At 43.0% G+C, this 21,570-nt stretch overlaps 1 protein-coding gene across 3 annotated transcripts in view; it reads right to left on the reverse strand.

Annotated features, from left to right (window-relative positions):
- The window catches only part of LOC138282926 (microtubule-actin cross-linking factor 1, isoforms 6/7-like), a 533,430-nt gene that overhangs the window by 65,374 nt on the left and 446,486 nt on the right, over window positions 1-21,570 (reverse strand). For all 3 annotated transcript variants that reach the window (XM_069220983.1, XM_069220984.1, XM_069220985.1), the window contains exon 35: window positions 18,879-19,033. In XM_069220983.1, coding sequence (XP_069077084.1) covers window positions 18,879-19,033 — 155 coding nt within the window. The remainder of the gene's footprint in view (window positions 1-18,878; window positions 19,034-21,570) is intronic.

Here is a 21,570-nt window from a genome sequence, read left to right on the forward strand (position 1 = left end):
CAGGACTAAAGCACTTTAATGGAAAAGCCCAATGATGTCAACAAATTGGTCATCATCTGGAGGTGGTTCAAAACTGTTTGAGTCGAGCCTGCCACCAGCAACCAGTCACGGTATAGGAAGACAGGTATTCCGAACCCCGCAGATAAGCTGTGACTTCCACCATCACCTTTGTGAACACCGAGGTGCACTGGCAAGGCCAAGGGAAGCATGGAGAACTGAAAGTGCTCTTGGTTTCCTTGAAACCGCTGATAACACCTGCAGGACTAGGAAGTAAAAACAGGCCACCACCCAGACCCTGGATCCAGGGCTGACACAACCTCTGCCAGTATGAGCATTTTGAACTCAGGAGAAAAAAGTTCAGAGTGTGTCACTCGAGGATAAGACCGAGGCTTCCATCCTTTTCCAGCACCAAGTACAGGAGTAACAGCTAGTCCAGCTCTCTAGCTGGCACTCCACTGGCCAAGAGAGCCAGAGCTTCTCCTAAAAGTACAGACAAAATGACCTCCAGGAGGTGTTTGGTATGGGTGGCATATACAAGGCATCAGACAGGAAGGGTAGGCAGTAACAGTGTTCCACAATCTGGAGCATCCATTGTTTGAATGTGATGCTCCTCCACCCAGGGATGTAGAAGGTGATACATCCTCCCATCGGGTGTTCATGAGCCACTCAGGGTGATTTATAGCGGTTTTGCATCAGCTGTAGGAGGGTGGGGGTGGGTTGGTTAGCAAGTTACCCATGGTGGCCTGGACACTGTCAGCTTGATACCCCCATCTCTTCATCAAAAGAACTGAGAGGCATCCTATTGTTGACAAACACCCTGGTGCCTCTTCATGACGAAGTACACAGTATGATACCATTTCAGAGGCATAATTTCTTTTTCTGGGAGAATATAATGACCGAATACCAATTTGAAACCCGCACTGCAGTACTTTGTACAGAAAGGGGAAAATGCATGAAGAAGGGAAAAAAAGAATATGCCTCCTCACTGGCTTTCATTAGAAAGAGATTAAAGAAAAGGTGCTGTCGCTTTAGGAATCCACAAGGGTTCTCGGACCACAGTGCACCATACTGGCAGTCTGCCTCAGAGAGCCAGATCTTTTTGTGGTAATACCATGCATACATTCCAACAGACCCGATTCAAGCTGGAGAATCCCAATTTTGAAAGCGAAAATAACTGTAAATTGTTCACACTTCAAAACCAGTCAGTGGGGAGAATACATTTCCCCAAATTCTTTCTTTTTGTCCTTTCTTTTAATTAAATCTTCCTCTTTCTGATTTCCAGATGATGGCATGTATGTATATGCATTGATTTCGTAAGCTCTTATTCACTTTCCAATGCTACAATAACAATAATAGCCTTGGAGGCAGGTGGGTTGTTTATGACTTCAATGAAGATAACTATGATGCAGAACCAGGACTACAAGCAAGTAACCTTTTCTTCAGCATTGTATGATCTGTATTTATAGACATACACAGTAGAATAGCAAGCCTATCCAAGCCTTAAAAAGTGGCCTTTGGGAAGTTACTTCCTAACTAAGAGTGCAAAATTATGCAAGTTAGATAAAGGTTAGAATACTCTATTTAAAGTGATTTCTTGACCCAGCCTGTGTATCAGTCTTAGCAATATAGTTTAGTGAATGCGTGAAGTAACTTCCAAGTAGCTACTTTACATACACCCTCTATAGGTACATTTCTGAGCTAAGTTGTAGTAGTTGCTTTTTCAGTGGTCTAGGTTTACCTGGTAAATTTTTGTTTGATAACTGACAGAATAGTATGATACAAGAAACTATCAATCTAGCTACAGACTTCTTATATGTGGTTGTACCCTGCCTTATTGGGCCACAATAAATAAATAGTTGGGATGTTTTTCTCAAATCTGCTTTGTCTAAGTAGGAACTTAAAATCCTTCTAACATTTAAAGAGTGTAGGGCTCACTCTGATGGTGTTGAAGGATTAGAAAAGAATGCAGGAAGAGTCATCTTTTGGTTAACATGAAAATCCAAAACCACTTTAGGAAGGAATGAGGAATGAGTTCTCCTTACTACCCTGTTGAAACGAAAAACAGTGTAGGGTTCCAGTGTGCAATTTGCTTACTCTTCTAGGTGACTTAATAGCAATAGCTATCAAAATTATATTTTCCGTGACAAATGCTGAAATGTAGATTTGTGTGCAGGTTCAAAAGGTGAACTCATTAATTCAGAAAGCACAGTATTTAACTCCCAAGGTGAAGACATATATTTTATCTCTGTCTTTCTAAAAAGTCTTTGATGGCGGGTATTTTGAAAAAATATATTTGCTTTTGAGACTTTCTGTATGCCACGACAGCTGCCAGATGTACTTTTATTGAAGAAAAACAAAGCTTAGATTGAGACAAGTGAAGCAAATAAGGTAGAATCATGTCTTTGCGGCACAAGATTGGATTATGCCTTTTCTACTGGCACCAGCCACAGAATCTTTTCTAGTAAAAGAACAAAGCATGTTCTTGTTGAGGGACGTTTGACCTCCTTCATGATTTCGATACATGCTGGTCGCAGAATCAGATGATCATATTGTCTGACCTCAGGAGGCATGCAGCCGAATTTAAAGATGGAAGAGTTTTGTCTCAAATTTGATCTTCCAGTCTTGTTAGCAGGTCGGGTTTGTACAGCAGCCACTTCTGTGGTTTTGTGGACCAGTGTAAAGCCACTGCCTTGGACGATCTGAAACTATCAATTTCATCTTCAAAGTAAACCTTTAAAGTTTCCAAGTTACCATTGGTATTTATTGGATCGCTGGAAAAGCGTAATCACCTCAACCTCTCGATCAAAAGGGCATCCCCTAGATATCCCCGTTCTGGAAGTTTGGATGCAAAGTCTCTGCATTTTTGGTTTTCTTTTGTTGCTAATAGATCTAGTGAAGGCATTCCCAATTCTTGGAAAAAATCCTTTTCAACCAAAACCCATGAGCGAGACTCTTCATAGTGTCTGTTTAGAAAGCCTGTGTGAACATTAATTTTTCATGGAAAGTGAATTACTGACAATGTTAGGTTGTTCAACAGAGCCCGAATCCACACTGAGGGAGCTTGCAACAACAGAGGTCTTGACCTGCTGCCTCATTGCCCGTTTATATCATGCTTGGTGGTAGTGTTTTCTATATCTGCATGGCCAACGGTATTGTCAGAGATGTGCTCGTTCAACAGCTTTGAATACTAAAGAAAAGAAAAACAATTGGTGACTGGGAGTATGGCGCACACGCCCACAGTGTCAAGTTCTTAACTTAACGAGAGTAGACCAGCTCAAGATTATAGTGGGAGCTCGAAATGCAGGACAGCCATCACTTCCTTAGTCAAAGAGTCTGCCAAATGATCTAAGATTTCAATCACTCCAACAGTGAATCACAGTGCAGTACTGAGATGCATCTTCAATCAAGTAACTCCTCTTTAGTCTTACAAAACTTGGCACAATAGTTTAACAAGATCCTCCAAACAGGTTTCACAGTCTTCAATTTGAAAACGGGAAAACCATAAATCAACATCCAAAGCCAACACGTGTTTCGCCTGCGTAGACAATATAAAGCAGACTTCATCAGGGCTTGCACTAGCTCCATAACCTTGCCTATCCAAGGCAATAGTGAAAGAATCGTCACTACCTTAAGTCAAACGTAGAGATAATGTAGAATTCCACCCATCTCAAAACATCACAGGTATTTGTATCTATGCAGAGTGCTCCAAATGAGCACAGGGAGTACCCCAAGCTTAAGTTGCCAGTGTACAACATGTGTTGACGTTGGATGCTATTTTGTGGTTTTCTTGTTTTAAAATTGAAGACCGAAACTTGTTTGGAGGAGCTTTGAATACTAGGTAATTTATGTTGTAATATTTTTCTTTTTTTGACCACTATCTCTGAATTGCAAGATCCTGCAGATGACCTCCTTAACCTGTAAGGGAAGCAACCGGTATTACTACCTGAGACGGAAGCTGTTTCTGAAATAGGTTCTTACTAACAAATTCTGTTTTTTTGCACTACCATGTGACTGATTGCCTTATTGTAAAGGTCAGAGTTAATCTGTCTTCTCTTTGAAACCATTGGTCCTCAATGCATGCTGGAGTCTCATACACAATCTTGCATTGGGGACAATGGTTATACAAGAGGCCATTGATCCCAGAAGTGAGCCTATCTTTCTCACAGTCGAAGAGTTGACCTGAGGACATGACATTTGTCCTGGATAGAAGAAACTCTTTCACCTGAAAGAAACACTCTAGCCTTTATGGTGTCTAATGTCGTCCGTAGATAAGATAGCCTTTGAACTGGCATGGATATTGATTTTTGTGCTTCAAAGACCTAATCTATTCAGTAGCTTTGTTTTTTCAGCAGTTTCGTTGTCATTATGAAACTTTTTTCACCTGCTGGTGACTTTGAGCTTTCAACAGCCAATCACCTAAGTAAGGATAGACCAATATTCCTTTTCTTCGTAGGTGAGCTGTTGCCACAGCCATGCATGAAAACCTGGGTGGTGAAGATTTGAAGCCAAAGGAAAGTACTGTGTCTTGATAATCCTTCTTACTAGGAGCAGAAGATATTTTCTGTAGAGGCAGGCTTAGGGATGCAGAAATATGCATCTTGTACATCTATTGCACAGGCCATTTTTTTCCTCAGGTGCGAGTAAACATGTTTAAGAGTCAACATCCTAAATTTTTCCTTTTTGATTAATTTGCTTGCGTAACTCAGATTCAATATCGGTCTGGATTCTCTTTTAGGTCCTTTTTTCATTTCGAGAAAATATGTGTAGTATACTCGTAGACCTTTTTGACTTGATGAAATGGCTCTTTTATTTTATCTTTGGAAAGATTAATGTTCTTTCCTGAGTGCAGATAGCTGGTGCTTTACAGTTGGTTTAGGTGGGACATAAAGAGGGATTGATTTGAAATGTACAAAATGACCAAGATCTACAATATTTAGCATTCATTTGTCTGTTGTGATCAGAGTCCACTCTGCCATATCCCAGGACACAGCTTCTCCCATTGGTGTGGGAAAAGGAGGAGGGGGTATCAAATTGACAACTCCTTGTACCAGAAACTGACTTTCTTGAGAAGACAGAAATTTTTTAAGGGTTGTCTTTGTTAGATGATCGGTGTGGGTATGGATACGTTTGAGTCTGTGAAAGCTGCTGTTATTATTGGCTAAAAGGCCAACTAGGGGCTTGAACCTTTCAGTGGTAGTATCTACACTATCTTGATCTATATTGTGGTCAGAAGACATTTGCCTGTTCCTCTAAACCAACTGCCTTCAATGTCTTTGCCTCATTTTTCATCTTTTGCATTTCTGCCTTTGTGTGCTGGCCGAAAACAGATTTTACAGAAAAAGTTACGTTTATGATTTTTAATTGTGCTTCAGGTGTTACAATAGTTAAATGAAGCCACGAGGATCTCCTTAGGGATATGCCATGGCAATATCCATCTGCTGTCAGTTCTGTCAAATCTACAGCAGCACTAGTTATTTAGTTAGCTCAAAAGAAATTCTCTTGCAGCAATTCAGTGTACTTCGGCGGATGGTGTTTTGGAATATCTTCAATGAAGGACAGCATCCCTTTGCACATTCCATGATGATAGCGACCGAGAAGGGCAGTGACGCATGCATTTTTAAGATGCGAGGCAGAAACTCCATCTACTTTACAAAAACATGTTTATGCACTAACTTTCTCGTTCTGGAGGAGCTGTTCTTTCTAGAGCGGAGGCATTTCTTTTACTCAACAAGGTTACTATAATTGAATTCAGTTTCGTCGGACTAAAAAAATCAGGATCATGATGCAGCGGTTTATATTTTTAATGCAATCTTGGTGTTGCTGCTTTAATTGGAGCAGATGATATAACGTTTTCCTCTGCTATTTCTAGTAGACCTGAAACAAAAGGTAAAAGAGGCTTAGGAGTCACTCTATTTTGCAAGGTGTCAAATATCACCTATACAGTGGGATACTGGGCATGTAGAGAGATATTCAACTTAGTAGCCCCTCTAACCAATACCTCTTGGAAGGTAGTGATGTTTTTTACCAGAAAATACCTAGTTGGAGAAGCCACTGGTGAAGCTGAAGTGCAGGATGTAGAATCATCTGTAGTCGTGGACAATGTTATTGATCTTGTTGGAGATGTGCAACTTTCCCTTTTTTTCTTGAGAATGGCTTCGAGAAGGAGAAGGACTTGGCCTCCTCTTTCTTACTGGAGACAATGAGGTTCATCTTGCAACCATTTTTGGCAACTGGTTCAAAGGCTGGTGATGTTCTGATAGTGGATTCCCAAATGGCAATATTGGTTTTAATAGCCTCAATGGCAAAAGTATGAATCTGGCATAACTGGATGGGCGGCAGCAAAATAGTCTGTGATAACGTCTCTCTTTTTTTAGGTATAGCCGTAAATGAGGAGGTGGAAATTCTCTGAGAGGTCTCTCTCATTTGTGGTGACAATAAGCATGGTAAATGTGATGAAACTAAAGATTGCACTGAAGCTACAGACATGGACTGTGATGCCAACATGCTTGGTGAGAACTGTAGCTCCCTTGACGTCAATGGAAAAGAGGATCAACGTTGAAACCCCAACTTCGAATGGTGAGAAGTCTTTGACTGAGTAGGCGGAGCCCTAGCTTTCGTTGAGTCTTTCTTCTGCATCAACTGATATCTGTGTGTCAACATCAATCAGTGTTTTTTCCGACAGCAATCTCTGTGTTTTACACAACGGCATTTGTGTGATGTTGGCATGATAATTGTTTTTAGATCTTCCTCTGTGAGAGTCTTTGTCAACAGGCAATTTTATAGAGGTGGCATTCGGAGAGACTCTCTCAAGTCTTCTCTGTTTCTGTAGCTCATCTTTTTTCATCTCCTCCATGAAGTCCCTTAGCGTGAGGCCATCTCTATCATTAAGTGTATGTGTTGACATCTTCATACAGATGTTACTGTCTTTCATGATGTGATTATTTGATAAAATGACTGTATTCTGTTATTCCTAATAGGCACAATTATAGTTTGGAATATACATGCTTTTCATAATTGAATTTCTGTTTGTGTCATTGTTTTGGCGTACGAAAAAATGTAATATTCACAATCAGCTTGCATAATTATTCAGCAGCTGGAAACATTCATGTTCAGGACACCTTTGGATATTTTGTTTATCGTAAGATGACATTCCCCTATATGGATGCATCTATACCATATATTTGCACTTATCTTTTTACATTAATTTCTCTTTATGCAATGAGATAACTGACAATACACTGTAAGTATCATGGAAGTGAAAGTAACCCATAGATAGGTCAGATATTGTTACCACATGATTCAACATTTATTACATGGCCACCATGAATTTCATTCACAGCAGAGTTTCAGTCCTATTTCTATAAATATGCATGAGACAGTACAGTCTCATTTCGATGTTTAATGAGATGCTTGAAAACGTTAACATGGCGGTCAATGCCACTATTTCACAAAAGAGCTCCAGTCCTATCTCTACAAATATGCCCAAGACGGTACATTTTTATTTCTATTTTTAATGAAATGCTTGAAAAAGGTCAACATGGCAGCCAATGTTATAGATTCTCAACACAAGAGCAACATGCACGGACACACATGAAAATCAGACGCGTTCTTGTAAGTTCTGACTACTTTTTATTGCATTCTTTTGTTCGTACCCTATTTTTTAGCTAGTTCACACAGACAGAATCAGAAAGTCTCAATAGATATAATTTATCAATAAAAAACTTGTGTTTGCACACAATGACGATGCATCATAAAATGTAAAAATAAAGTTTCATAACTGAGACCCTTTGTAACAGATGTGAATACAATCAGCACCATAATTGGATTTGATGAGTGTCTTTAATGGATATATGATAGGATACAAGCAAATGCAAGGCATTGTGAAGAAAATTTCTCTGAGTAATCCTTCAATGTTACTCAAGAGGTAAGGTTTAAAAACGTGGAGTAAAGCATGAACGTCTATAATAAATTTAGATTTTATAGAAACCTAACATGCTCTCAAGGTCCCACTCACATGATTGTGAAAAAGCAACAGTCGCTTTGAGGCAAACTGCCAGTAGGGAGCACCGTGAGCAGAGAACCCTCAGATTCTCAGAGGGGCGGCATCTTTTTTCACATTCTTTACAAGGAAAGCCTAACAAGCTGCATTTTCTTTTTCCCTTCTTCACACATTTTCACCTTTCTGTGCAAAACGAATAGTGAGCTGCTTGTGACCTTGGGGGAAGATCTGGTAGAGCTTCTGAATCCGATAAAACTATTAGCTCCACTTCCGGCATTAGGGAAGTCAGTGACTCAGGCTGGCGGAGTTGAACGTTGAGATGGGGCCCGATTCAGTGGAGCTAATCGTGATGATTGGGTTGGCCTCGGGTCGAGCGGCACAGCTGGCTTTGGGTACGAATCCAACTGGAGGCCACCTCAGATCAGAAGCATCCCAAGGCACTCCAGAGGGATCCGGAAGAGTGCCAAATATTTTTTCCAGGGCAGTTTTCTGCTTACAAAGCTGCTGTGGCATCACTGGGAGGGCTGGTTAATTTCTGTGCAGCAATCCCACAACACCGAGTTGTGCTGGGAGACACTAGAGGAAGGCTACACAGCTCTGTCACCAACATTTGGCAGTTATAGTACCTGAACGATATGAACCCTGTAGTCTTTGGAGGGGACATATTCCTAGCGCACTGGGAAATTTCTAGGGATTAGAAATTCTCTTAGGTTATCAGGGTTAAATGGAGCTAAGAGAAAGGAACTGACATTAGCGTGTGACGGTCTCATCCAGGGTGGAACAGATCCGACGCAGAGCCACATATCATCACGTACTGAAGTGCAAGGGATTTGGTATGAAAATTAGTTACTTACCTGTACAGCAGTTATCAAGTGTTTGTATCTTTCATACATTCACCTGCTTGAATCATCCCCCATCATGAAAGTTGGCGTCCCACAGTACCATAACATAGCAGTATGCATCATTACCATAGGCCTCAATGGCAATGAACAATCTCTTTAATAACATATCCACATTCTTTTTTTTAAATGGACCAAACGACAGCACCCTCTTGAATACTCCCAAGAAAGGCTGTTTCCCTCAGAATTTCAATCATTTGCATATGAGCTATAAGGGGAGCCTTTCAGGGGAGGAGTGTGGGTCACAGGTAAATCTATAAAAGGTACCAATACTGGATAACTACATTTAGAGGTAAGTAACTAATTTTCTTATTGAATACTGGATCTTTCATAGATTCATATGCTTGAATCAGAATAACAAGCAGTTATTATGAGCATGCTATGAAGCAATATAAATATCTTTTGAGGATGGTGGGTAATAAAAAACCAATGCAACATAGCTACATTGTCCAATCATAACATGCTAAAAAAGAATGGCAGGCATACAAATAAAAGAATACGGCAAGTAAACCAGTTAACTAGTAATATACAAAACCCCCATAAATAGAGGCTCACCTTATTGGAACAAATGCCGCAGCACCGCCAGTCCTAAAGCTGCATAATCACAGTGCGCTGACTGCAGGCATTAGTGCTGCGCAAATGTGTGGGAGCTCTTCCACCTTGCACCAGGGCAAATCTTTTCAAATGGCACACCTGCAAACAGAGCAGCTGAGGTGGATACTGCCCTTGTTGAGTGTGCTCTGGTTTTAGCTGTAAGCGTTTTACCCGCCTTTGAATGATAAAAATGGATGGCAGTGGGCATCCATCTTGCGATTGTGGCCTTAGGAACTGCAGATCCTTGATGTGCTTGACTATACGATACGAAAGTTGATCAGATTTGCGTATCTGCTTAGTATGATGCAAATAGAATTTAAGGCACCTCTTTACATCTAGAGTATGAAGCAATTGTTCAGCTGGTGTGGCTGGATTTGGGAAAAAATGCAGAGAATGATGGTTTTATTCAGATGGAATTGACTTGGTACTTTGGGAATGAATCGAGGATCCATTATTAAGAGAACGTAGTCATTGGTGAATTGCATGAATGGTTCCTGTGAAGTGAATACCTGTATGTCGGTGACCCTGCTAGCTGAGGTGAGTGGCAGTAACAATGCTACTTTCCAAGTAAAAAAATTAAGTCTGTTTTGTGAATAGGTTCAAATGGTGGTTTCATTAGCTGTGAGAGAACTATACTGAGACGTCATTCTGGGGGCAGAGCTCTGACTGGAGGGAAAGCTCTGAATAATCCATTCATAAATTGCTTAAATAATCTTTTAGAGCAAAGGGAAGGAGAATGTGATGACCGTGTATATCTTGAATTGCTGCAAGGTGGACCTTGACCGAAGAATGTACCAATCCAAATTTAATTATTGATAGGAGATACAGCAGAATCTGTTCAGGCGATGCTTTAAGGGGTGCAGGTTACATTGTTGACACCACATACAGAATCTCTTTCGTTTTAATCTGTACGTCTTATTAGTGGATTCAGCTCTTGTCTTGAACAGGAAATCTCTACAGTCCTGAGGAATGTTTAGGTGTTTAAACTCATTGAATTCAGGAGCTATGCATACAAATGGAGAGATGTTGGGTCTGGATGGAGAATTTGGGCATTGTTCCTGGTTAATAATGTTGGCAGTGGTGGGAGGTGAATAGGTTTGCATTCCAACATCAGGAGGAGTTCAGTAAACCAGTGTTGCCTGGGCCACCAGGGAGCAATTAGGATCAGGCGACAATTCTCCCTCCTCATTTTCCTGAGAACTTTCGGTATGAGGAGGAACGGGGGAAACGGAGTAAGCATAAATTCCTGACCATCTTATCAAAAGAGCATTCTTCCATGACCCTGGGAGCGTGTACCGACTGGCGTAGAACTGGCATTTGGTGTTCTTGTCTGTCGCAAAAAGATCCAATGCTGGTGTACCCCAGCGTGAGTATATCCTGTCTAGTTGTGTCTGATCCAACTCCCACTCGTGACAACAGTCTGCTGTCCTGCTGAGTTTATCCACCAAAGTGTTGCTGATTCCGGGCACATGTTCGGCTCTCAGGGGTATGCTGTTAGTAGTGAGCCAATTCCACAGATCTTGAGCCTCTTGGGAATGTGTTAGCCATTGTGTGTCACCTTTCTTGTTTATGTAGAGCATGCTGGTCGTGTTGTCTGTAGGAACCAGCACCTTAGAGCCTGCTATCCTCGGAAGGAAAGCCTTTAAAGTGAGAAAGATGGCTTTCAACTCCAGACTGCTGATATGCAAGGTTTTCTGTTGCTTTAACCATTTTCCCAGCATTTGCATTTCTTGCAGATGGCCACCCCAGCCCTGCAAAGAGGCGTCTGTGGTCATTACAAATTTGGGAACATGGGGAAGAAATGGTAAGCCCCAAGACAAATGGGAAACCTGGGACCACCACACTTGGGCTTGCTTCGTGTTTAGAGTGATGGTCACAGTGTCGAACGATCCCTCCGTCTGGATCCATTGCTTCTATAGTTCTTCCAGAAGTGGTCTCATCTTGAGTCGTGCCAGAGGTACTATACTGATTGCAGAAGACATCATGCCTAGCAAGGACTTGTACAGACGTACTGAAGGGGACCTTCTTTTTGAAAGCTTGACTGACAGATCTCCTAATTTGTGTTGGCTGTCTTGGGATAGATAAGCCTTGTCGTGTATTGTGTCCAGAAGAGCTCCTAGAAACACTATGGCCCTCTTTACGAGTTTGGCAGGCGGCAGAGGCTACCCGCCAAACTCGTACCGCCACATGACCGCCAGTGACCCCAGAACACCGCCGGCCCTATTTTGAGTCTCCCGCTGGGCCAGTGGGCGCAAACAGCGTTTCTGCCTGCCGGCCCAGCGGGACACAGGGCCTTAACATTGACACCGGCTCGTAATCGAGCCGGCAGCAATGTGGCGGTGCAGCTGGTGCAGCAGCTCCTGCCGCGCTTTCCACTGCCCGTAATTCAGGCAGTGCAAAGCGCAATGCTGCTGTCCATGGGGGCCCCTGCACTGCCCATGCAAAGTGCATGGGCAGTGCAGGGGCCCCCGATGCCCCCATTCCACCAGCCTTTCCATGGTGGTCTAACCACCATGAAAAGGCTGGCAGATTGGGGAGTCATAATCCCCAGGGCGGCGCTGCATGCAGTGCCACCCTGGTGGATTACAACTGCCGAGACTGCCACGTTGTCGACTGGCCGCAACCTGCTGGTGTCGGCGGACAGACCGTAGCAGCTCCGCCACGGTCGTAATGTGGCGGTTGGATCGCCATGACTCTGGCGGTCCGACCACCACCGAGAGTCTGCCGGTCTTAATACCGCCAGTCTCGTAATGAGGGCCTACGTTTTGTTATGGGATGGTAGCTGATTTTTGCAAATTGCTTGTGAGACCTAATTTGTGAAATAGATCGAGACAGGCCTGTGTGGTTTTGGATGCTTGTTGCTCTCTTGGGGCCTGGAGTAGTCAGTCTTCCAAGTAGGGAAACACTTGATGACCTTGGTTCCTGAGAGTGGCTGCTACTGGTGCCAGGCACTTGGTAAATATGCGAGGTGCCAGTTTCAGTCCGAATGGGAGAACGTTGAACTGGTAATGGGTACCGGCTACGGTGAAGTGAAGATATTTTCTGTGCTTGGGATGAATGAAGATGTGGAAATATGCATCTCGCAAATTGAGAGTTGTCATAAAATCTCCACTGTTGAGGAGGTTCAGGATATCAGAGAGGGTGGCCATCCAAAATGATTGCGTAAGAATCTGTTTAGTTTTCTTAAGTCCAGGATGGGTCTCCATTCCTCTGTTATCTTTATTATCAGGAAGAATCTGGAATAGAAGCCTATGCCTCTTGGAGAAAACGTAAATCTCTCAATTGCTCCCTTCACAAGCATGGTGAGGGCTTCTTTTTTCAATAAGCAAAGATGAGGGGGGTGCGTTCCCCTTGGGGGATGGTTTGGTGGTGTTTTTATAGATTCTAAAGTGTGACCATACTCGACCAGATCTAACACCCATGGTATAGGTGTTTGAAAATCTTCGCACCCACCAGGATGAAGAAAGGTGTCTATAGCCAGTAACTGGTGTAGGTCACTGTTTGCGAACCGGGCCTTGTTTGGTGTAGTCCACTGCAAGTAGCTGATGGTATGAACCTCTGTAGGATGAGAAACCTCTTCCACAAACTCCCCGAAAGGGAATTTTTCTTTATATTGGAGGGTGCCGAGGGATTTTGCAGTATCCATATCGGTTTTGATTGCTAACAGTGCATCGTCAATGTGCTTACATAATAATGTCTCTCCGCCGTAAGCCATATCTAGAAGATGTTTTTTTCAGCCATCCTGGAAGCTTAAGGACTGCTGCTCCAGAAGATATCTAGTGCGCAATCTATTACCTCAGAGGAGGTGTGCTCTCCTTCCTGTAAAATCTTGACCAATTCTTACTTTTTATCTTCTGGGCTGAAGATCTATTAGATTGCCAATGTCCGACCACATCTGTCTATCATAGCGGCTCAAGACAGCCCGGGCATTTGCCGCTCTGACTACAGTGGCAGACATGAGGATAAATCTTTTGTCCACATTGTCCAGAAGTCTACCTTCAGTGTCTGGTGGTGTGGAGATGGGAGTGGAAGGAGTTCTTGGGCTGCCTTTGAAATAACTGAGACAGGTTTGGGATGACCAGTTAGGCATGCAGGGGAATTCTCAGGGGCATTATACTTCTTGTCTACCCGGGGTGGCACTGCCGTTACTGTAGCTGGGTTCTTCATAATTTTTATCCCCTCCTCCCAGTTGAATGTGCAACGGGGCTGTGCATGGGGGCCCCTGCACTGCCTATGCCAAGTGCATGGGCAGTGCAGGGGCCCCCCAGGGTTCCCCATTCCGCCAGCCTTTCGATGGCGGGGTAAACCACCATGGAAAGGCTGGCGGATGGGGACTCATAATCCCCAGGGCAGCGCTGCTTGCTGGCTGGCGACAGCCTGGCGGTGTCGGCAGTTGGACCGCGGCGGCTCCGCCACAGTTATAATGTGGCGGTTGGACCACCACCACCGCGCCAGTCTGACCACCACCGTAACCCTGGTGTTCTGGTGACTGCCAGGGTCAATATGACCTACCTAGTGTTTTCACCTTTCTCAGAGGGTTTTTATGGTGAGGTCTGAAGGCCTTCTTTCCTTACTCAGATGTTCCCTCAGAGGATCTCACCCTTTTTCTTGACCTTTCTGAAGTGTCGCTAGCCTCTTCAGATGTGGTCGTCTTTTGGATCTTAGACTTCTGTAGCCACAGTTCTAGATATTTTGCAGTCCTTTATCTGGTGACTGGGGTAGAGGCAGTACAGGCATTATTTATGTGCCACAGGAATTGTAGGATCTGAATAGTACTTTTTTTTTTGCGTTTTCATACTTTTTTGGTTGGAATTGTAGTTAGAAGAAGTGAAAAACTTTGTAGACCTCAGGGAGACTCCCTTCACACGACATGCAGCAGAACATCTGAGGGTAACAGCCTTTCTTGGGAGTATTCTAGAGGGTGCTGTTGCCTCACTGGTCATAGTCCACATTTGGTCCTTTTTTAAATAGGAATATAGATATATTATTAAAGAGACTGTTCAATGCCATTGAGACCTATGGTACTGATGTATACTGAAATGTTATGGTACCGTGAAACTCCCACTTTGACAATGGGGAATGAATCAAGCATGTGAATCTATGAAAGATCCAATACTAGATAATGAAAATGTTCTGGAGCTGGTTCCTGGATGTTCTAGCAGCCAGTGGCTATTCTGGATTATCTGCCACCTTGAGCTATTAAAAAGGTGGGTAATCTGTGGTTAGAAGTCTCCATCAAAATTTATAGAGCATGAACCTAGTTAAAGATCAATCAGTGCAGTGCTGAAAAAAGGCCTATGTAGGGTTCTCTCACGAAGTGGATCTTCTGCCTCTTCTTGAATTTCATAAAAGTTGGGGCAGTTTGTGTGGTGTCTACAAACTGCTTGCTTCATCTAAAATAGTGCTGGAAGCTACTTGTGAACAGAATGTGCTACATATAAATATGTTATTTTTGGTTTTTAAGTCATATGAACTCCTGGTCCTTCTAGGAAAGGGATATATCCAATTAACAAACGCACTGCTAATAAAGGGCTAATAAAGGGCAAATGTCAGAGAGGCAGATGCAGAGTTAAAGTGGCATCCCCCTCCTTCCTAACTGCTTAAGCAATGACTGCCAGCACAGGGAATTCTAAACAAGGAAGAAATTAGCAAAGGAATAACCTGTGTGTGGCTCTATGTAAAGCTCTGTCTACAAAACTGCCCCTCCATACAGTGTACTTGACTGAGAAATTAAAATGTGGTCTAGCCCATTTGTGTCTAGGATGGCTCATGATAGTGTCTAGCTTTATAGAGGGTAAGATCCTCACTTCCTTCATTTTATATTGTCACATTTTGATCTATATAAAATGTAGACATATCAGGATCATTAGAGGAAGATTCAGGTTTTCTTTGACAGTAGGCATGAGGCTTTAGCTCTATCACAGACTGTCAACCTGTCCCAATGTAAAAGTAGCGATTTGAAAGTACACAATTCATTGACAGGGAAGATGCAGACTAAATTGTCACTGACGTGGTTGTAGTCAATGTGATGACCACTAGGGCCATAGTGTTGGACTAAAGGGCAGTCCACCTGCAGTCAGCCAATGGGTTTGTGGACTTGTAGTCAATGGAAAAGTTCTACAGGAATATCAATGAGGGAGACATATTAATGATAGTCATTTTTGCATTCTTTAACCAAAGTTGTGGAACTGTGGATGACAATGAAGCACAAATGGATCTTATCAACATATAGGATACTCTGAATCATTTTTCACAGCCTGGCTCTGATCAGCATTGTGCAGTCTTACATTAAGAGCAGACTCTAGATCCATTTTAGGGACTTTGCCTTTATTAAGATGGTTGTAAACATAGAAGTCATCTGAAAACACTGGCTTCAAGTCACAAGGTTCCAGTCTCTATAAAAGGGCTTTTCTTGTCTTATACAATCCTATGTCATTGGCACACAAAAGAGCAAGGTCTAACCCAAATCTATGAAGACAAGAAATTTTGCCTGGGATTTCCCATTGAACAGTGGGCCCCCAGGAGACTTCTCCTCAGAGGGTGGTAACCTCTGGGGAACGCAAGCTGATGAAAAAGAAAACTCTCTAGGAAGAATATGTTTTATTTGAGGAATGGTGATTATGTTTTCATATTTTCTTGACAAGTTCCATCTTTTAAGTGAGAGATGTGAGGAACTACTCTGGAGAAGCATCACACAGGGGCAGTTCCGAAGGTGATGCATCGAACACAAGATGCGGGACAAGGGGGTGATGCAAGTCTCTTTGCAACTGGTCCAATCCACGCAGCAGCGGCGATGTGTCGGTTCTGCTCGAGAAAGTGTCACTCAACCGAGGAGATTTATCCAGGACTGGGGGTGGGGCCACCTGGCAGAGTAGACTCACAGATGGCAGAGTCTAGGGTGGCTGGAAGTCTTTTAAGTCCCTGAGACTTCAGATCAGGAGGCCAGCCAACTAGACCTTGCAGTCACTCTGTGTTCTGGGTCCAAGAGATGAATGTCCAGTCCTTTTTATCCAGGGAAGAGGGCCGCAGACCAGCAGGAGTCCAGCAGAGTGCAGTCCAGCAGAGTGGCAGTCCTTCAGCAGCACAGGTCTCTTTCCTGGTACAGTATCCACAGGTCCGGAAGTGTGCTGAAGTGGTAGTGTCTGAGGTCCAGTTCTTATACCCTGTTGTGCCTCTGAAGTGGGGAACACTTCGAAGACATGCCTTTCAAGTGCACAGATGTTCTGCCCTCCCTGTCCTGGCTCCAGACTAACTGCAGGGGACTGTGTGGGGACAGGACACTGTGTATTCAGGAGTAAGTGAGGCTGTTTCCAGCGCCCCCCTTACATACTTCCCAGGATGGCCCATCAAGTCACACCTAAGCCCACAGTGTGTGAGGCTTTCTAGGAGAAATTCACACACCCCAACTGCCAACTACACCCAGTCATGTGGCCAGAGACAGGCCGCAGGCACCAAATGACTAAGGCAAGAAAATGCCAACTTCACCATAAGTTAGGATTGTAAACTGTGATTCCAAGAGACATCTAACTTGAAGGAATTATCTCTTCCCATTTGAAAATTATACTTATAGAACTCAATAAGGCCATTCCAATGTTATCCTCTGGATGCTGTAGTGAAAAACCAATTTAAGAGTTTTTCACTACCAGGACATGTAAAACGTAAAAGTATATGTCCTACTTTTTTAATTCATTGCACCTTGCCCCGTGGTCTGTCCAGGGCCACCTTAGGTGTGACATATTTATTAAAAAGGAAGGTTTGGTCCTGGCAAAAGGGTTAATTTGCCAGGTCGAAAGGGCAGTTTAAAACTGCACACACAGGCTCTTCAACGGCAAGCCTGTGACATGTTGAAATGCCTACTTCAGTGTGCGGCACAATCAGTGCTGCACACCCACTATCAGCATTTAATTTAATAGTTTGCTTTAATATGCCAACCAAATGATAAGTCAACGTTACCATCTTTTAAGGAGAGAGCGCATACACCTTAGCACGGGTTAGCAGTGGTAGAGTGGTCAGAGTCCTAAGGACGACAAAAACGAATTCAGCAAAAAAATAGGAGAAGGAAGGCAAAATGTTTTGGAATGACCCTGCAGAAAGGGCCATTTTCCAACAGGGACCAGCACTTTTTTTTCCCTCATCAGACATCGATCGAGAGCAGGAGAGGGAAAAAACACACTAAGGTAAAGAAGGAGGAAGAGACAGATGGAAAAAGCATCAGAAAGGGAGAAAGCAGGAACCTGCAGGGGAGAGATAAAAGGGTAGCAGGTATATGGCAGTGTATTAGAGACACATGAGATGTATTAAAAACTATGCATTTAGTGTGCCAGCATTAAATAGCACCAACCGCGAGCATCTGAGCAATGTGCTGGGCACCGGCACTCACTGTTTTACAAGTGAAGCAGCGGCTTACAAGCATAAGATGTGCAACAGAAGAACAAAATATGGCACCCTGGGAATGCAGTTTAAAATTATGCAACTCCACGGGCAAATAAAAGGCCTAAATAGAACACAATAGTACATGCATTTCTCTAAAACTGTGGTGGTAAATACTAGTGTAGTGGTATTTGCTCCTGTAATCTATGAGCAATACTGGTAAACAAAATTTCCCAAATGAGAGACAATAGGTTTTGGAGCCTAGAGCACAGCAGCCTTGCAGCAGGGAGAAGACCTGCAATAAGGGCACATCATATGTGTTAGGGCATTCTAAACCAGAATGACAGCGACCTTGCTTGGTAAGACAAAAGGGCTTTGCATTAGGCTGAAGGGAGCAATAAATAATAACTGCACTCAGGCAGGTCCTGCATAAGAGACTGAATTTCAAAGAGGAGAGTGACAAGCTAGGCGTGTGTATGGAATTGCTGCCCTCAACAATATCTTTGTTGGGTAACGTGCTGATGGCGAGAGGTTCTAATACAGCTTATTTCTGTGAATTAGTCTTCAATGGTTCTCAAAACTGCCTAACCTAGTAGGCATGCACACTCTCCTCCAGATCCCATTCTACAGCTTTGGTCAGAACACCCACGGCAATGCTTTGGACCACTTCCCCCATACTTCTACATATGTTCATTGACAGTAACATGAAGTGGCTCCTCTGCCGATATTTTTCACACTGGACTTCAATATTTACACATCTTACCTATGTGACATCCTTCAGCAATGTCTCTTAAACCAGTTTTATTTGACAGATTTACACATGCTAACATACCACATTGCACCCTGTCACTTGTACCTGAGGGATGGAGAGCACTGCAAAGCATAGACTGGCGAACTCAATGGCATTTAGTACTACAAATCTTGCCTACATTGAACCTTCATAACCCATGTCTACCAAGGCCTAAAAAGTGTATCTCTATTATTTTGTATGTTAGAGGTAACCCATGCTAATTTACCTCCTCTTGGATCTGCTCAGCATCACCAGTCTTCCTGAAGGGGTCCCGGCTTGGGTGAAGAGCACTGACAAATTCATAATAATCAATAAAGCCATCACCGTTAATGTCAAAGATGTTGGCCACTGCGTTCATCTCCAGAGAGTTGGTGGGGAATTCTGCAAACAGGAAATCAAAATGTCTTTTTAAATAAGGTTCAAAACTTAGTACCTTGATACCAATGTATAGTTTTGTGACCTATCAATATTAGGATCTCAGTGACATGCAGTTTTAGCTCCCGAAATGAGCAGTGGTCACCTATTGGTGTATGGCTAAATCTGTAAGCTGAAATTGCTCAAAGATGATGCATATTTGGATATCCAGAACACTATGAATATTGAGCAGAGGAAAGGACATCACAACGCTGCAATGAAGAAACAAGTAACTTACCTTTGGTAACACTCTTTCTGGTGGATAATTTTCTAACAGTACATTTATAAACTTTAGAGGCAGTTTGGATCTGGAGATATTACATAGAAGTAATCCCATGGGCAGATAGATCGCATCATGCCGCTCCATGATGAAACCACGTGACCTCAGAAGTAACAGAGAGGAGCTGCGTATATCTACCACCCTAGCATTTTAACGTCACATTCACTCATCTATTTTGCCTAGCCATCGCATATAGTTTGGGCTAGTGAGGTCCTGAAGTCTTTGGGCCTGTTCGCAATATGTTGCTGGCCGGCCATGTCCCATAGTGTATGGATGTATCTCCCAAAAAAAACTAACTGTGCTGATGCATTTGAGGGCTAAACAAGATGAAGAAAACACTGTCTTTACAAAGGCAATTCATTTTAATTCTCTGTTTGGAGGACTGCTTGGAAAGAATTCAGGTTAACCTTACTTGTTGATGCATCAATAATAAAACTTTACAGTGTGGGATGATTGGTTAAGAAGTCATCCTGAGCACTATGAAAAGATCTCTGCAGCTTGGCCACCAGTCGCCTGACCAGGGGGCATGAGCATCAGTAGTGGCTTCACTGAATAGTAGCAATGGCTCAGATGAAGCATTCCCTGTTAGAAGAATCTCAGTCAATAAATTGGTCTTTGTCTCAGTAGTAGGCAATTTTAAGTCTAATTCTTTATCTGCCCTCTGAACCGCCACTGCAAATTAGGCATTTTCTTCCATTGGTGAGTATAGTTCGATTACCGAGGATGTGTCTATGCCACTTATATTTTGTAGGTTTATTCAAAACATATTATGAGTATAATGGGGAGGAAGAAAGTTGTCCATTTCTCCATCATCATCAGTGTCCTGATGGACATTCGGTACACCCTGAACTAGATCAGAATTGAAATTGAAAAGAGCTCCTAGCCTCTAATAGTACTGATGTTGAGACAGAGATCTTAGGTTGGAATCTGGTGGGATAACAACTTGTTGTATCTTTGTGATGTCATACCGCAACATGGTCCTTGAGCGGGCTGACATTTGTTTAGGGTCAGAAATTGGATCAAATATTGGCTTGTGCCTGCAGAGTCGGTGTTGGCACTGGCACAGACAGAATCAGTGTTGACCTAGGTGAAGATGTAGAAGTCAGGACCTGTGTCGGAGGGGGCCTGGTAGATGGTCCCAAGAGGGCAGCCAGCGATAGTGGCAGAGCCATCAACAGAAGTCTGACTGGAGACCCCTTGCGGCTTTATTGGAGCCATAGCACACCAGAGAGTGCAGGAATTGCATCACAAATCTGCAGCATGGCCTTTTTAAAAGACGTAATTTCTACTGAAAGTCTGATTTATCTGGGTAGAAATGATGTGCAGAACGCACGGAGGAGGGCGAAGAGAGATGCAAGATTAACATAAAACCCAGCAAGTTCCTGTATTTGCTCACTGGATGTACTGTCTGTTGAATCCCTGGAACAACAGCATTAATTTATGCAAATGCGGGAGCATTGTTTTTTCTTGTTGCTATTGAGATCCAACCTCCATAATGGAGGTATGGTAGAACTCCCTGCCAGATTTGTGCGTTCATTTAATGCGCCTTTGATTAGCCAGTCATCTAGGCATGGAAACATCCTTACCCCCTGTTGCCACAGGTGAATCGTCACAGGAGCTACACATTTAGTTAACTCCCTGGGAACAGAACGAAGGCCAAAAAGAAGTGCCCCATAGTGAAAGTATTGTCCATTGATCATGCACCAAAGGAACCTACAGTGTTTTGGGAAGAATTGAAACGTAGGGAGCAGAAAATGGAGATCATTTTGAAGAAATACTTCTTGATGAACTTGTTAACCATCTTCAAGTCCAGATTGGACACTATTCCCCTATTATTTTTTACATCAGAAAGAACCTTGAATAAAATCCATGCTTGCTTTGGGTAGTTGCTAGTTCAGTATTTTTGAAAGACGTTTTGTTACCTTCGCTTGAAGGCTTCCAGATGTTGACAGCTGACCTTTTTCTCTGGTGTTAGAGATGGGTTGGAAAGGAATTCCATGGTGTGACCATGCCAGATAATATTTAGAACACAGTGATCTGATCTTATAAGACATCAGGTTAGTGAGTGTCCCTGTACTTTTCACCCTCTCTTCAGGAATGTTGAGTGGGTGGGAGGCCCAAGACGTTAGGGTCAGCAAGGATGATCTTTTGACTTGCTGGTTGAAGAGTAGGAACTACTGCCTCTTGGTACAGAACGTCTACCTCACTGCTGCTGAGAGCCATA

The sequence above is a fragment of the Pleurodeles waltl genome, chromosome 2_2, assembly GCF_031143425.1.
Source record: "Pleurodeles waltl isolate 20211129_DDA chromosome 2_2, aPleWal1.hap1.20221129, whole genome shotgun sequence".
Lineage (NCBI taxonomy): Eukaryota > Metazoa > Chordata > Amphibia > Caudata > Salamandridae > Pleurodeles > Pleurodeles waltl.